We start from the raw sequence: 17,372 nt of genomic DNA, 5'->3' as shown, positions 1-17,372 counted from the left end.
AAGAATTCAGGATTAATTTGACAGTCACTACTTTTTACTCCTACACTTAATGTCCGTTATGCCCCCGAAACTATATTATAAAGTATTGATATTTCAAATGTACAGATTCCTTTTTCAAAACATTTTTAGAGAGAAAGAAGTGGAAGCAAATTATTGCACTTAAGTATTTCAGGGTCCAGGATCTAAGTCACTGGTCTTTTAAGAAAAGAAAAAATCCCATGCCATAAAAACCACCCATTGTCCTTATTTAAAGGATCTTCTCCAGCCTAAAAGTAAATGACCTTTATAATCAAAGGGGCTGAATAAATAAACTGATACTGGCTGAGTGGAATAGAAGGTGCATACCTGGCACCTTTACAAGCAATTTAAAGAGGAACATCAGATTTTGTCACAATATAGAGTTAGAAGACATAATTAAGTTTTTGGCTAAAACATTTTATGAAATACCTTTATAGAGTTAGCCAAATTTAACAAGTTAAAATTTATTAAAGATGATCCTTCTGCCAGCCTCAGTACAGTTATTGATTACTTGTACATAGGAGAATATATATTCTGTATATTCATATTTTACATATACCTATAATTTATATATAATTTCACTGCAGCTCCTATTAAAAATTTATCTACAAAAAATACAAATGAACGATGTCTAAAAAAGAAATTCAATTTTTTTCAATATCCACAAAAGTAATGAGAGGATCAAAATTCTCTGCACTGAGCATATATCATAGGTGGGTGCTCTGTTAATTTCTGGGAAATATATTTGAAATCTGTGTATTAAGATCAACATGTATTCAGAGAAACATGACCATAATAGTGAATGACACAAAGCCATGTCCTCAAGGACTGTTAGTAATGATTAGACCAGTAGAGTGTGGAGTACAAAGATCCAGATGCTGCTGAGAGAAAAAAGAACCACCCATCAAATGTGTTTTCAAGGCCTTGTGATAAAACCTTGGGCCAAAAGTCAGAGGTTATGACAGATAAATTTGAGCTGATTCCAAATGAGAACTATTAGGAATCACACTCCTAGTGCAATTGGTTACATGGAAAGAAAGTTGACCTCCATGAATTTGTCCAATGAAGACCTGCTGTGTACATTTATGATGGCAGGATTATTATGGGGAAATCAACTTTCAGGGAAGAGATTGAACTATACTCTCTTAAAATTACCCCTGCCCTAAGATCTCATGATTCTTTATACAATTTATAGAAAAGAATTCAGAATTCTGAATTTTTTTCATCATACTGACCCCTACATATTTTATCTACTCAAAACTCAGTTTCTGAATATCTGAATGCATAAGTAGAAGCCAGATATGCAGACAACTCTAGGAAAAAGAGGAAATCTCAGAAAATGAAACAGGAATGAGGGCAGTGATTTCTACCTTCTTGAGCAAACCTGAACCTGGGCTGCTTATTTATTTTATTTTATTTTATTTTTTTTTTACTTTTTTTTAAGTTGTTGATGGACCTTTATTTTATTCACTTAGTTATATGTGGTGCTGAGATTCAAACCCAGTGCTTCACACATGATAGGCAGGCACTCTGCCACTGAGCCACAACCCCATTATCTCCTTCCACTTCAAAATGCTTACATCTCTTAATAACCAGCATTCTCTTACATCTGCAGTTAGGCTCAACACACTCAATTTTCTCAGCACAATCTTCTTTGAAGTTTTAGCCTTTTTTTTTTTTTTTTTCAAAAATTTGGCTTCATCTGCTCACCATAGCCATTGTTTCCTGTCATAATGCTGCTTTCCCTGTGTCACTTTATGGGATTGGTGATTGCCACACTTCTTATAGAATGTCGGGTGGGACTTAGGAAAATTCACCATGTTTTGCAAGAGCTTTTTGGTGCTGGGGATTAGAACCCAGGGCCTTGTGCTTCCAAGGCAAGCATTCTACCAACTGAGCTATACCCCCAGCCCTGGGCTACTTCTTAACTGGTGTTCTTCCTTGTCCTTACTCTTCCTCCATGCACTCCCTATAGCTTCACCAACTATAGCCAGTTACATCTCTTTAAAAATCTCTATAACATATTGATTTTCTTTTCAAGCTCAGGCCTAGACTATAAAAGTCTCCATACTTCCAACTTGTCTTCCTGTAATACATTTTTCCTACTTCAGCTAAGGAGATTTATCTAAATCATATCTCTGAACCTGTCTAAAAACCTCTCAATTATTTCCTAGCAGCCCCAGGATAAATTTCAAATGCCTTTATATAGCCCACAAATCCCTACATTATCTGATTCCTGCTTATCTCACCAGTTTTCTCTCTTTCTATTTTCAACTTTACACTTCATGGTCTTAATGTGTGTAATATCTATTTCTTGCTTACGATTACTCCTATCTCTCTGTTTCATTTTCCTCCTTGTCTTTATCAAAGTAGTAATAATAATATGTTTTATGTGTAGTTACTATATAATAGTCACATCCAGACATTGCAATGAACAAGGCAAGGTACTCTTCTATGAATTTTACATGTATTACCTCTTTTTTTTTTTTTTTTTTCCACAAGCCTCGAGGTGGAAACTGCTCTTTTCTTCCACACATGAGAAAGTGCAGCTTTCCAGACACTTTGGTATACAAAAACAGAGATCTCTAGAACCCACTTTTCCTCTGGATTATTTAGGATCTGAGGTCGGGTCATGATCTACAGGGTATATACTCAAATCTTAACAGGACCTTGAATCATCTATATATTTTTAATGGTATATATAGAGTGTGAATAAAGAATCCTTCTTTTTCTTTATATTCTGAAAAGAGTAGCATATTTTTTCTCCTAAGGAATAATTAGTTTCTTATCTACCTCCACCCTGTCTTTCAAACTGAGCAGCAACTATATTTAAAAAAATACCTTTCTGAAGAGTGGGAGGATAATTTCAAAACATGAGATGTAGCTGTATTGTAAAATTGCCTTTTTTTTGATATAATTAGCCACACACAGTATTCCAAAATTTGACATAATAATAGTAATGTTCACTAGAAAACAAGCCATGTGAGAAATGGAAGCGTGTGCTTGAATCAATCTAAACTTTCATTTCAGTAAAACTTACAAGGTAGCATCTAATGACACAGATAAGTTGTTTCCTTTATTAAAAAGTACTAATTAAGATATATTTAAATATAATACTGACTTTTTAATTTGGAAGAATGTTCCACATTTGTTCCTCCAAATATAGGATATTGTATTGGCTCTGTATAGTGCTGTTTGTTCATAAAGTCTTGGAAGATATGGGTTTTTCACATAGTTGTTTAAAATTGACCATTCATGAATCAAGCTTTTCTTCCTTGGCTTCACACTTGTATGAAAGGCAGAAAATGTGTATATCTTCTCAGTGATTTTATGGAAAAGTTCTATTTTGAAGACTTTTCACTTAAATGTTGATGTATCGTGTATATTTATTTTATTCACACATGTACAACTATACAATATAAATGTCCATGTTGAATTCTATTTCATCAAAATATAAATTTGGGGCTTGACTTCATTATGTTTGCTGGAAAATGAATAATAAATTCTTGGAGCAATAAATATTTATCAATCCCTTTTAATGAATTTCAAATATTTTAGTTACTTGAAGTCAATATTAAAGAAAAGTTATTTGAAGTAGTGTGATGATGAGCCATACTTAAAACTTCTGAACTGTTTTATTTCATGTATAAGGACCACCAATAACCTGTTTGGTTATTTATTTCCACATGTGTCCTATCATCTGTCTTTGTCTATGAAGCTATGCTGCCATCATCCTCAGATGATCTTATTATCCAAATAACTTACCCATTCCCAACCTAACTTTTTAGTTTATGGCTTCATTACTTCCAATGTCATTCTCTGCACCAAATCACACACTCCCCAGAGTCATCTTCTGAATCTCTTCCTCGCCACAAATTGTTCTTCTAAATTTATAATTCAAACATGTAATTTCTCCCTAGCCACAGTCTTTTCTCTCTTCATTTTGCTACATTGCAATCCTCTCCCTTTTTTTTTAACTTCTATTGTTTCCCAGTGCATTATCCCGTCTTGTACTCCCCTTCCTCTTTTTTTTCACTTAGATTCCAGACCCTGAGTTTCCATACACTCAAAAATTCTTAAATTTCTTTACTTCTTTTTCATTGGTTACATCTATATAACATATCTATAGCCCCCAAGAAATTTTTCTTTCTCTACATACACTTTTGGAAATTCCTGTGCAGCTGGGGATGATTATAGCAGGGAAACTTGGACCAACTTCTTTTGGTTGTTCTATACTTCCCAGTCACCCTAATAGTTCTATATTATCATTTTTTTTTTTTCTCTGTGCAACTCATGGTAGAGAGTCCACTATCCTCACATATACATCTGCTCATGGGCTTATAATCAGAGAGCGAGAGAGAGGAATCATCAGAAAGTTGAGCAACCCTGATCTTACTCGAGATCTTCTCTTACCATTTCCTAGATCATTTTATGTTGACTTCCTCCTTTGCTCTTCTACTGTCAAATTCTGTTGTCATCTTTGTCTTTTCCCAGATGAGATATTCTAACATTCTCACCTTAACTCATTCAATGAAATCCTTCATTCCTTCATTCTACTTTTCTTTTCCAGACATAGTCCATTCACTTCTCAAATTGGTGTTAATATTTGATTTTAAAATATTTGAATCACCAACTTGAACCTTAAGAAGCAAGAGACAATTACATTCCATATATAAAACACAGGTAGTGAATTGTTTCTCATCTGAAATTTTAAATCCAAAAATCATTGAGTTTACAAACAGGAAGTTCATTCATTTGATAGCAGATCTGGTAGAGTAAAGCGAGACCACGGAAAAGTTTAAGGCCCCATTGTTGAAAACAAGACAGATATTAGTGAGTCCTTTCTTTTTCTTGTGTCCAAATGTATGCTGATGTTCCCAGGAAAACATTAGGTCCATAATTGAATCTGATCTTATCCATTTGATGGTGTCATAACCTGCTCTTTCCTATATTGATTAAAACTTGCTCACCCCTTATTACTCTGCAGAATATTTATTTACAACAGAATCTCTTCTATTATCATAAATTTAACTCTTCGGAATCAAGGGAAAAAGAATGATGAGGTTATATCTTCATGTAAATACATGTTTGTAAGAAAGGATGTATTAATTTTTAAAAGAAGAAAAATTGAACACTTTAACCAGAGGAACAAAGAAAACCTCTGCAAATGTATACTACCTACTATATGAAATTTATATCTTAAAATCAGAGTCATTTATGATTACAGATTTTTATTCTTCGCAGAACACATTTTTGAAAGTCATAGGCTGAACTAGTTAATATTCTAGACTAAAAATAGCTGTCCATGATGGCTCTTAAATTTATTGAATGTTTATAAGAACTATGAGAAATCAGACAATGTATGCTTATTGGCAAGACCAAAATATTAGAACTATAAACAATACTTTAAAATTTGAGTTTCTTATTTATTTTCATAATTTCTCTTATATTTCATATTTTTAGGTGTTCTCCTTGGCATAAGTTTCCTATTTTAATAAAAAATGAATGAAGGTCTGAAAAATATTAGTATTTTACTGTATGCAAATTTAATCACTTTGTTTTATTTGAAAGTGACAACTAGATAGCTGTTAGGTTAAGGAAGATTATTTTCTCAGGGTAATAACTGGTTCCAAATATTTTGGGCAACTTTCCTAGAAAGCTCAGATGTTACTTCTTTTTCCTAGAGCTCATCATAGAGTTCACAGGTACGTTGACAAGAAAATCATTTTAAACACCTAAAAGTGATCTCTTTTTGGTCTTAATTTCATTTCTGTTGCATGTATGATGATCAATTTCTTAATATATTGTGGTTTCACTTTAATGGACATTTATGTTTTTGTTTATGTGAAAATTTAAAGACTTACCACAGCTGTTGTGGAGCTAAGGCCAAAGAATTTGCATATTTTCAAAGTGCCCCTGTATTAAAATATACATGGTTTCTCTGAATGAATGCCTTCAGATGAGGCACGTGCAGGGTGTTCCATTGCACATCAACCTTTTCTTTATAATTGTGCAATAAAAAAGGAAATGCTCTAACTTGTCTAATTTTTGAAATAGGAATTTCTGTTTCATATTTTGTTATATTGAATATATTAAATGAATTGTAGTAACAGTTTCATTTTTCTAAGAGTTAATCCGTTATGCTTGCTTAGAAATTTAAAAACAATATTCCCATTTTTTTTTTGTTGAATTAGTTAACTTCCACATTTTTCAATGCCTCTACTACATACAGGTAGTAAATGGTACTTCGAGTTACATTTGAATCAATGTCATTTTGTGATGATTTCTAGTAATATCAAGGAATCGATCTAGTTCATTTTTTTCTTCAAAGCAAATTTATCAAATATTTCTATGGAAAGCAACAAGAATGGCACAAACTTAACATCTATTTTTTCCATTTCAAATAAAAGAGGAAGTAATGAGGCAAGAGGAGAAGAATAATCAAATTCTTTGCATTTTCTTGTGTTCTTATTACTGGTGCATGCATTTTTACATAAAAATAATTATTGTTGTTGTAGCACTTGTTAGAATAAAAAATTCTGGACCTGGAGTGGACACCACGATTTTCTTCTTGCTCCAGAATAATATTAAGGAAATTGAAGATCAGAACCTGGTAGGAATTTTGACTAGGTTGCCAAATTAGACAAATTAGAACCCAGGAATTTTTGACTCTCAAACTAGTACTTACTTCACTTCCAGTTTCTGCCTTTGCAGAGCTCTACTGTGCCCCTCTCCAGAGCTTTGACTGTGGGCTTACAGGGTTATCTGAAATTCTGAGTGCCATTTAGTAGGTTGCTGCCTCTATTTTTAAAGTAGCTCAGGTGTGACCTGAGGTGAAGCATATTCTACACTGAGGTGCCTTGATTTCCTCCTGGGGTGTACCAGAGGCTGGAAAATGTGGTCATGCATGTTTCAGAGTGACTCATACTCAAGACAATGTTTTTGGTCAACTATTAGAACTGCCCTCAGCCCAACCAAGCTTTTGAACACAGTGAGTATGTGTATCATGGTGACAATAAAAAAGGCACCATGTTGTTTCATATCTGCGCTTGTCACACCTGAAATAATGCTCTTGTTTTATTCCATGGCTTTCTTTGATTGAAATGTATCCATTAATATTTGTGTGCTTTTCTTTTCCATCCATCCTTCTCCATCTCATGAAAAGCACATCTGGGTAAGTTGAATCACAATGGCTACTGAACATGTTTATTTTCAGCAACATCTTCTTTTCTTTTCTCTTTAGTATTTCTTTTTTTTTTTTTTTTTTTTTTTTGGTTGTAACACAAGCTGCACTGCCTCTGACCTAAAATGAAAACTGTGAAGTATATTCATTTCCACACAGTAAAAGGAATCATTGGTTCAGAGAAATGTTCACATTCAAATTAATTATGTTGGCCTCTCAGGCACTTCTATTTCTTCAGTTCTGTTAGGTAGCTGTCAAAAGACCTTGTGGACCTTATTTCCCCTAGTTCTCAAGTCACTCTTTAGGAGTTAATGTGGCACTCAGTAAGACTCAAGTCATCCTTCAGGCCACAATGCTACCAATTGTGCTGCAAATCTGAACCTGCCAGATCCTTAGCTCTCCACCTGCCTTCTATTCAAGAGGCAAATTTATTCTTCCACTAGTGGAACTACATTTTGCCAGAAAAGATCAAATGTTGAGTTTTCCCAGCAAAACCTTAGTACCTAGAGAATCCAAAGTACCTTAATGGGTTGAATGTGTGTTCTTTCCATTATTTCTTATTCTACTGACTAAATTTTAAAGTTTAAAACACTATATTTTCAGATAATGGTTTTACATTTAAATCCTGATCTTGGAAATCAAGTTAGGTATATTAGGAAGTCTTCAGAGAAGTAGCATTTCAAAGTAAAAAGTAAAACAAAATGAGCATAATATTTATAACATGTTTACATTGGTATGTACTTCTGCATTGGTAGCAGAGTGAACTCATTAAGAGTGAGATATTACTTTTAAATTTAAAGCAAGTTTTTTTTCATAAACAAAATTGTTCCAGTGAGATGCAAGAATATAGGAAGTTACAAAGCATATTACTAGCTGTCTTTATGGATATTTAATATATTAATATCAGATCTTATACTTTGTTAAATAGCAATTTTATATTGTTTTTCTACTCTAATTGTATTAATTATTAATACTCTAAGATATTTTATCTGTTATCTGTTAGTACCTATTAATACTCTAATTATTCATTCCTCAAGATAATTTTTTAACAATACAGTATTACCTAAAGTTAAGATTAAGTATAATATTAAGGAAAGCTTGAATAAGGTGTTCTTAAAACTGCAAGACAAGACCTATTTGGAATGCTAGCTCATCATACTGGCCAAATGAATTTTGTAAGCTCTTTTTAAAATAATTAATATTTTTGACATTGAGTTAAAGCATTGTTTTCATGTCATCATATAAATTTGGTCTTCTTTTTTCTAATGAAATCAAAGTTTTATGAAGAAAATGATTTCAAGAAATAAAATTTAACTTCCCCATCTCTTCTGGAATGAAATACTGGCAAACAAAAAATAAACAATTCATTAATGTATGTCAAAAATTTGACATAATTGTGTTCCTTCTAAAATTGAATTTCTTGTTTTCTTGCACGGGTTCTTAGAACTTACATGTTTTAAAACCTCAAATTTTTTCCCTAGTGCCATCACTAAAAGAAAGTTCAGGAGGATATAGGGAGGAAGGAAGATGTTCCAAACAGTGACAATGACATGGAAGAGTTGAGGGCAGAAAGCACTAAATTATGTATCAGAAATCAGAGTTGAAGCCCCCCTGTTGCACTTGTTGGCTACATACCCTTGTATGACTGATATCTTGTGTGCTGACTAACATTATTATCAACACCCTGCCCCAAAAGAGTATAGAATATATATAAACTCTCATGGAATATATAGAATATATATATAGAATGGAATATATAGAATATATATATAGAATATATATAAAGACTCATGGAAACCATAAGTCTCCAATCTGAATGAAAAGGGGCTCAAAATCAGATTACGCACAAAAGCAATCTAATCTAAATAGTGTTCACATAACTTGGGAAATTAACAATGTTCTCTAGCAAGTCCCTGATTACTAACAGGAGGGGGCTGGGGAATAGACCACAGGGTCTAGCAAAAGTGAGATTGTTTAGTGCAAAGTAATATGAGTCCCTCTCGTTTTCAGTAGCAGCATGAGTAATTGCATTGCTTAATCACATTTTTGTGTATGTGTTTACACCTTTTTAATGGTTTTTAAAATGATTAAACTCAAAATAAATTGAGGAAGGAAATTATGTAAATCCCAACTCAAATTCACAAATAAATTAAATTTCTTTCCAGAGACTGTGCCCTATATTTCACAGCAGCTTGAAGAAAAAGCAGTTCTAAATCTGAATAAATTTTGGGTTTAATGTAATCAATTTATTTCAAATCTAAACAGCCTAATGTGTGTTACTGGAGTCTACATAAAATACCACTTAAATGTGTCATGGATTTTTATGCATTTTTACTGAATGTGAAATATGTAGCAACAGGATACACATATATTGCATTTGCACACACACAAATCACACTATGCTGCACTTCCAGAATCAAGTCTGCCTTGTTAGTGTTGAACTTGAAACTCTTAATTTTATGGCACTAAATATGTGTATTTAGATAATCAATGTTCTGAAGCAGCTGATTGGGATTTGTGACATATTTCTGTTTAGAATAATTATGTTAACTAAGATATGTATTTTTGGCTTGCATATATGTTAAAAAAAAAGTGTAGATGGTACTATACTTTGTTCACATTTACTGACCAGAATTTCAACAAGCAATTTCTTAAATCACTTTTGATTTTCATTGAATTGGTCAAATAGTGCAGATTCCTGAATAATGGAGTTATAATAAGCTCATTGTTTGGTTACAATTTGAGGAGATTATATCCTTCTTACCCTCTTGAATATTAAATTTTAATGGAACAAGATACATTTTATAATTAATAATAGTGTAAATTCTGTGTACATTTCCTACTAATATTGTGCAAGGAAAATTTATTCTCTGATACAACTTTAAATTGTCAAATCATCTGACTTATATCTTATTCTTAAAAATCCACATATTTATTTTTTCTTGTTTTTTCAATAACTAAGTACTTGACATGTATCACAGCAAATCAATAAGGTTTTCTAAAGATAAATTTTCAATCAGAGAATGACTTCATAATTCAGTTACACAAAATCAATTTCACAACAAATCAACTTTTTCATTTCAATTATATAAACTAGGATAACCTTCCTGTGTCCAAGATACAGAACTTATTAATATAGAGTAAAAAGAAAAGGGAAACAGACATTATTATCTCATGCACATATATGACTGCATTACCGATGCGATCCTGTAATATGTACAATCAGAAAAATGAGAAATTATACTCCATTTATGTATGATCTATCAAAATGCATAAATGCATTCTACTGTCATGTATAACTAATTAGAACAAATTTAAAAATTAAAATGTGAAGAAGAAAAAAGAAAAGTCACAGTTCCTTTGTTCTCTCAAAGGGTTGAGGATTGATATATGTGACAGTAAGGAGGTATAGACCTTATCCATCAACTGTTAGTCAAATAACTATATGCCACTTCTAAAAAATGGTGAACCATAGGGAAAGAAAGAGAGGGTCCTACCTTTTGATACAATGAGAAAGTGTTACTTTTTTCAGTTATTAAAAGTTCCAGGGGCTCGGGTGGAGAACTTGCCTTGCATGTGTAGAATACTGGGTTCGATTCTCAGTACCACGTAAAATAAAATAAAATAAAATAAAAGTGTCATGTTCATCTACAACTAAAATAAAAAATTTCTTTAAAAAAAGTTCTAGAGAGGTGAATTAGCTAAGGGATAACATGGGAGTTAAGAGAGTCAACTCTGTAACCAGGTTGTTTGGGTTCAAATTCAGGCTCTGCCCCCAATGGCTCTGTGACTCCCTGGGATCTCTATTCTTTAATATTCTCATCAACAAACATGTGTTGGTGCATATCTGATTGGATTGCTGTGAAGACTGAAGGAGTTAATATTCTCAAATACTTAGGATAGTGCTTGATACATGGAACATAACAAGTGTGTATTAGCTGTCATCTAATGCCTAATATGTTTACATCTAGAACCTTTGCTCTTTCAAACCTCTGTGTTATACTTTAAATAATAAGAAGTGGTTCAGATGAACAAAAGAACAAATTAGATAAATTTCTGCTGTAGCACATACTGCAGTAAATTGTAATGTAATTTACTTAATACATTTAAATAAAATTATAAATTTTAAATGAAAAATATAAGTACAATAACCAGAATGCATAGGAGTTACAGTGTTGTATAGGAGAATTCGTACTCTTGTAATTAGAGATCCTGGAATCTTAATAGGAAGGATAAAGTCTCTGAAGAAGAGTTTGGATTGTCACCAGTGTGATGCAAAGAAGACTTTTCCTGGAAGAAGGAAAAGGCATGGTAGAAAGTCAGAGAAGGGTAAAACAGTGAGGTATTTGGAGAATAGCTAGTATTTCAGTGTTGATTAAGCAGAAGCAGCAAAAAGGATCACTTGGGGTCTTTTTACAAGATATTGGTTGCTCTTTTTGAGTACAATGGTAAGGGTTTTAAGTAGGAAAGTCTTTAAAAAGATTTGTGCCTGGGAAGATCTCACTGGAGGTCAGAGAACAAGATTGTAGGGAAAGGTACCAAAAAAGAGACAGGGACCTGGAAGCCCATTGCCATTATCCACAAATGATGAGAGTTTGAACAAAAGGTTTGGGAGTACTCTGTGGGTTTACTAAATGTGTTTTTGAACATGAGAAATAGCACTTATCGCCATTTGCAGCCAACCTGGGTAACATTTGTGCAAAGTCATTATTCTTTTTTTTTAAGATTCTATAAACAAGTAGAGGTTAACTAAAGAAGATAAAGTTCTTAAAAATCACCCAAGAAGCAAGAATTCTATGTGGTTGTCAACATTGTGAATTTTTTAGATTACAATATAGAAATCACTCAAAGGATATTCTTAGTTGGTGCATATGAAGGAAAGTGCATGGTGCACTGGCAGCAAACTCATGTCTAGGGCTTTGTTTGCTGCCTTGGGTAGGAGATGAGGCCTGTGCATGTGGTTATAGCCCAAGGTCTCTATGAGTGGTGCTGATACTATCTGCTTTCAGATTGCAAAGGAGAAAACATTACTGTGAACTGGGCTGACCACTAACTATTTCAGATGAAAAGAAAGTCAACTTAAGCCAACAGTAGGATTTTGATAGTTGAAAAAGAGGGGAAAGAATTTTCTCCTGGGAAGTGGTACTTGCAAAGGAATTAGCAATGCATAAACTATTTATGAAAGTAAGTTTTTAATTTTGATTAGAAATAAGGGGAGATGATTAGGAAGGAAAATCACAATTAAGCCATGACAGTTTTTCTAATGTAGGTTGAGGACAATACTAGGGGTATTTGAGGAACCATCTATGACTTCTAAGGGGAGGATAATACTGCAGGTATTTGAGGAATCATCTATGACTTCTAAGAGGACAGCACTATGATTATAAGTAGTAAGACTTCACATTTATTGACCATTTCTTTTATGCAAATCGCTGTTGTCATTACACATATTTTCTCAAGGAACCTTCAGTCCTCTGAGGTAGGTACCATTATCAGCTACGGTTTACACATGAGCAAGGAGATGCACAGCAAGGTAAAGTAACATGCTTCCTGATGTGCCGCTAAGGAGAGGCACAGGAATCTAGCTCTAGCAATGTCATTTGGAGAACTGTTCTTTTATCTACTCTGCTACAAAATCTGTCTCCCAGAAAGATTCTTTTTCATGGCAGTGTAAGAAACCTAGAGAAAGACCAATTAAAGACTGAAAAAGAACTTTGTGGCAGCAAAAATATGAGGTAAAGGAATGCAGTAGAAATTATGAAGGGGAAGTTGACAAGCATTGAATGGAAGGTGACTGAAACAGCCACCTTGAGTGACAGGGAGCAGTGCTCTGTGGTGTTTAGACAGTCATATCACAAATTGGCAGTCCCAAAATAGCACCCTGGACTAAGTGGACTAAGAATAAAGTTTTCTTTTTTTTTCCACTGTCAGCAAGGAATCATCTACACTAGAAAGAATATGGGGGGAAACCCATTACTGTCCTCATGGTCTTTAACTTTTGTGCATAACTAATAAATTACAGATCTCATAGGTGAAAATATAAACACTAACAAATTCAAGTTTTACCATTCTGATAAAATTGCCAAAAGAATACCCATTTCTGAAAAGGATTGTCTAATGTATAATTTAGCATACTCTTAAAATTATGATAGTGTTGATTCTTTCATTCACTCCGTAATGGAGTAAAGTAAAGAATGATGGAATCTGATGAGTATTTTCTCAAAAAGAAAAAAATATATGACTTGAGCATAAGAAAAAAAATAGCACATAATTTAGAAATAATCCTCCCTTTCAGGAGAAAATATTCAAGCACCTCTGTCCTGCAAATTCCTCATACAATTTAGGAAGAAAGAGTACTTCACAATGCATATAAACTTCTTCCAGTTAAATTTTATTTAGGAGTTTGTTCAGTCCACTTTTAAATTGTAGCTGATTTTGCCTTTCAAATATTTTAGTTAAAATTCCTAAATCACTATGTAGTAAAACTGGGGTGTAAAAGCCAGTGAGATGGCTCATGTCTTCAGGTGACTGTAGCACAGAGACAGGCCTTTTGCACATGCGGTAATCTGCCTACCAGTGTTACATGTGGTAAGAGTGGTGGCATTTGAGGCACAGGGAAGGTCTGGAGGAAAAGAACTGAGGAAAAGTCCATTCTAAATGGAGAGGAAGGCAGTAGAACAGAAGAGATGAAGCCTAAAAAGTGTTGAGTATCAATGTGGCGGGAGAGAGGGATTCAGTAGCACATCTAGAAATGTAATGTAGAGGCCCATCAGGAATGATCATGAAACCATTCTTTCAATAGTCAATAAAAATGTACTACAGAAATTTGAGCTGGGTGTTACGTTCATAGATGCTTTTAGAGAGATTAATCTGATGGTGGCATATAAAATGAATTCTTTGGGAAAATAAGAAGAGACAGGCCCTGGAAATTAGCATCCATTGCCTAAGTAATGTTACATGCTTTTCTCAGAATTATTTAATTCTTATACTTGTACTGAGATTAATTTATGATCACCTTCAAATATGAGAAAATTGAGCCTTAAAAAGGTAAGTAAATAGCCAAAGGATAATATAGATAATAAGAAGCAAATTTGGGATGTGTTCGTTCAGTTAAAACTTACTGAATGTTATACACCATGTGCATGAATCCCTACGGTGACCACTTCTCACCATGTCTACAGATACAATTCAAGGCCAAATTACCATCAACATTTATTTGGCTATAGCAACATCTAACTAAATCCTTAACTACCACCTCTGGCTGACCTACCTCAAGTCTTCCTGTATTAAGCAGTCAAAGGGAACTTTCTAATGTACAAATCATATTCTGTTCCTGTGCCTGAACTTTCTAGTGGGATAAACTCTTCCATATAACCTGCGGACCCAACTTGATCTTGCATTATTCTTGACTATCTCTCCATTTCTTCTCCCTCAGCCCCAACTCTCACATCCTCCAGGACACTCCAGCCCACTGACCTTGCCTGCCTGATTTCTGTTGCTCACACTTCAGGTTCCACTCCTTTCACTGAAAAGAAACATGTTTTCTTCCTCTGCTTAAGACATTTTTCTACAAGTCCTTCACTGCCAGCCCCTTTCCAACATATGTATGTCAACTCAAATATTACTTCTTCAGAGGGACCTTCCCAGGGCACTCTAGGCAAGTTGGTATTCTTGGTCCCTCACTAACTTACTGCATTCTACAGAGCACATTTCAGTGGCCTAGATTATTATTTTTTATTTATTTTTGTATGTTTACACAAATCTTTCCTCCTTATCAGAATGCATGATGTTTGAGACTAGAGAGTCAGTTTGATTTATTGGCAAAATGTGGCATACAGGTGGTCTATAAAAATCAATGAATGACTGTCCAGATAACACGGTTAGTCACAGGGGATACAACATCCCTGCTATAAAATTCATAGAATAGAGGAGAACAATTTATAAACAATCAAATTAAATAAAATGTTAAGACACAGTAGAGAGGATTGCTCAGCACCATGGGAACTGTGAAGGAAATCATACTTATTGGCTTGGTGAAAGATAATGGTTTCAGAAAGGAAGCAGATTGTGGCTTGAGGGTGTAGCTCAGTGGTAAAAGTGCTTGCTTAGCATGCAGGAAACCTTGGGTTTTACCCCAGCACCAAAGAAAAGAAAAATAAAATGGAGGCAGATTTCTTGAATCTTGAAAGTCAATACAAAGTTAGTTGGGGACACAAGGGAGGGGGAATGAAGGTGGTGGTGTTTAATGTTTAGTATGGCAAATTATGTTTACATAATTTGGATGCTACCCCAATTAGGACACAATTGAAATAATTAAAGAGATACATAAAATCTGAGCCCAATGTGGTGGTACACAACTGTAATTCCAATTACTTGGGAGGCTGAAACAGTTCCAGGCCAACCTGGGCAACTTAGACCCTGTTTCAAAAAATGAAATAAAATAAGACCTGGGGTATAGCTCAGTGGTAGAGCACTTCCTAGCATGCTCTAGGCCCTGGGTTCAATCCTAGTACCATATACACATTAAAAAAGGAGGAGGAGGAGGAGGAGGGAGAGAAAGAGGATCTAGTCATTTCCATTAGCTTTTAGTTAGTCATTTAAATAAAATCTTACCTGCTTACTCTGGATTATGAGTTGGAAATCACAAAATAGCAAGTGTTACAGATACATTTACACTTTATGAACAGTCTTTGAAAGAAAAATGAAAGAGAAAGAAAGAGAAACGGAGATAGACCTCAGCGGATCAGTGATGCTTTAGTAAGCACCTGAGGGGCACATTTTCAAGAGAGAAAATGGCAACTGGTTACAATAAGAGTCTGAGTTTTATAGAATTTAATTAGACTGAATGATAGTAGAATGTGTCAGTTGGGCAGTCAGGGGGAACTCTTGTGAAATTTCAGAGCCCATTGTGGCTGGGAAATTGTAAAAGTTCAGACCCCATTGTCCTCCTTTTCTCTTTAGTGGTGGTTTTCCATATCCTACACTTTATACTTTAACTAGAAAATTTTGAGTCTAGTCATTTCTAGGATGCTCATCCTTTGTTCCTGTTCTCAGATCAAGTACAGCATGGGCTTCCCGTTACACGTTTGTATGGGCATGCAAATTACTTACAGCCTGAATGCTCACCCCATGTTGGGCCTTGCTAACTTGTCCAGTAACTCCTTGACAAGAATCTAAGGCCTTTGGAGGATCATAATGTTCTTTATTGCAGATGAGAATCTGCTTCTTGAAAATACAAAGTGATTAAGTTTTACATATTCAAAATTACCTCCCTTACAATGAGTTCATCTATTTTTTGAGTTTTCACACAGGTAATGACAATTCAGTACCTATCACTTCCTCTCAAAGGAAGTGCTACTGATGCCCTTGAAAATCTGGTCTAAATCTTAAAACTGAAATTCAAGCTCACAACTATTAATGTATAAGCATCCTTTGTGAAAAATGTTGGCATATTTATCTTTAAAAAAGAAAAAAGAAAAAGAAATAAACACTTTCTTCAGTTCTAAGAATGACTGTTTTCAGTCAAATTTGTAGTAGAACTGATCACAGCTTCACTCTGAGAGAACTGCTTCTTGACCTTTAAAAAGTTGAATTCCAGCTGTAGAGAGAATGCATTCCATACTAAATACCTTCTCACACATGGACTGATCAAACCAAGAACACCAGGATATCCAAAATCCTTGTCTGTGCTAAATTAATTTTTTATTTAATATTTCCTAAACTATCGTGTTCCCTCTGGCCGCAGAGAGAGACACGACAAACGTCTGAAGCTTTGGAAGTTTATTGTGCACAGTCTTCCTTTCTTTCCCTCTTTTCTATCCCCTTCTCTCTTTTCTTTTCTCTCGCTCTCTTTCCCTCTGCTTAACTCTCGCCTGCTCCGGTCGCTCCGCTCCTCCCGCTCGGCTCACACCTGCTTCAGCCGCTCCGCTTCTCCCGCTCGGCTCACGCCTACTTCGGCCGCTCCGCTTCTCCTGCTCAGCTCACGTCCTCGCTCGCACTCTTCTTCCTCGCTTCTTCTACTACTCTCAGCTTCTTCTTCTCTCAGCTTCTTCTTACTCCCAGCTTCTGCGCCTTACTCCCCCACCCACCAAGCTTATATACACTTCAACCAATCAGGGGAGAGCACACGAGGTAAACGCGCGGACAGCTGCAGGCATAGAATAGGTACACG

The 17,372-nt window shown here is 34.6% G+C and overlaps 1 protein-coding gene across 13 annotated transcripts in view; it reads left to right on the top strand.

Moving 5' to 3' along the window:
* Ppfia2 (PTPRF interacting protein alpha 2) overlaps positions 1-17,372 on the top strand; it is a 462,148-nt gene that overhangs the window by 398,082 nt on the left and 46,694 nt on the right. For 3 of the 13 annotated variants that reach the window (XM_047551043.1, XM_047551054.1, XM_047551050.1), the window contains one exon: positions 7,184-7,192. The exons of the other annotated variants lie outside the window; for them this stretch is intronic. In XM_047551043.1, coding sequence (XP_047406999.1) covers positions 7,184-7,192 — 9 coding nt within the window. The remainder of the gene's footprint in view (positions 1-7,183; positions 7,193-17,372) is intronic. 13 annotated transcript variants of the gene reach the window in all.

The sequence above is a fragment of the Sciurus carolinensis genome, chromosome 4, assembly GCF_902686445.1.
Source record: "Sciurus carolinensis chromosome 4, mSciCar1.2, whole genome shotgun sequence".
Classification (NCBI taxonomy): domain Eukaryota; kingdom Metazoa; phylum Chordata; class Mammalia; order Rodentia; family Sciuridae; genus Sciurus; species Sciurus carolinensis.
Note: the sequence above shows the minus strand (reverse complement) of the source record. Positions and strands in the feature narration are given on the sequence as shown.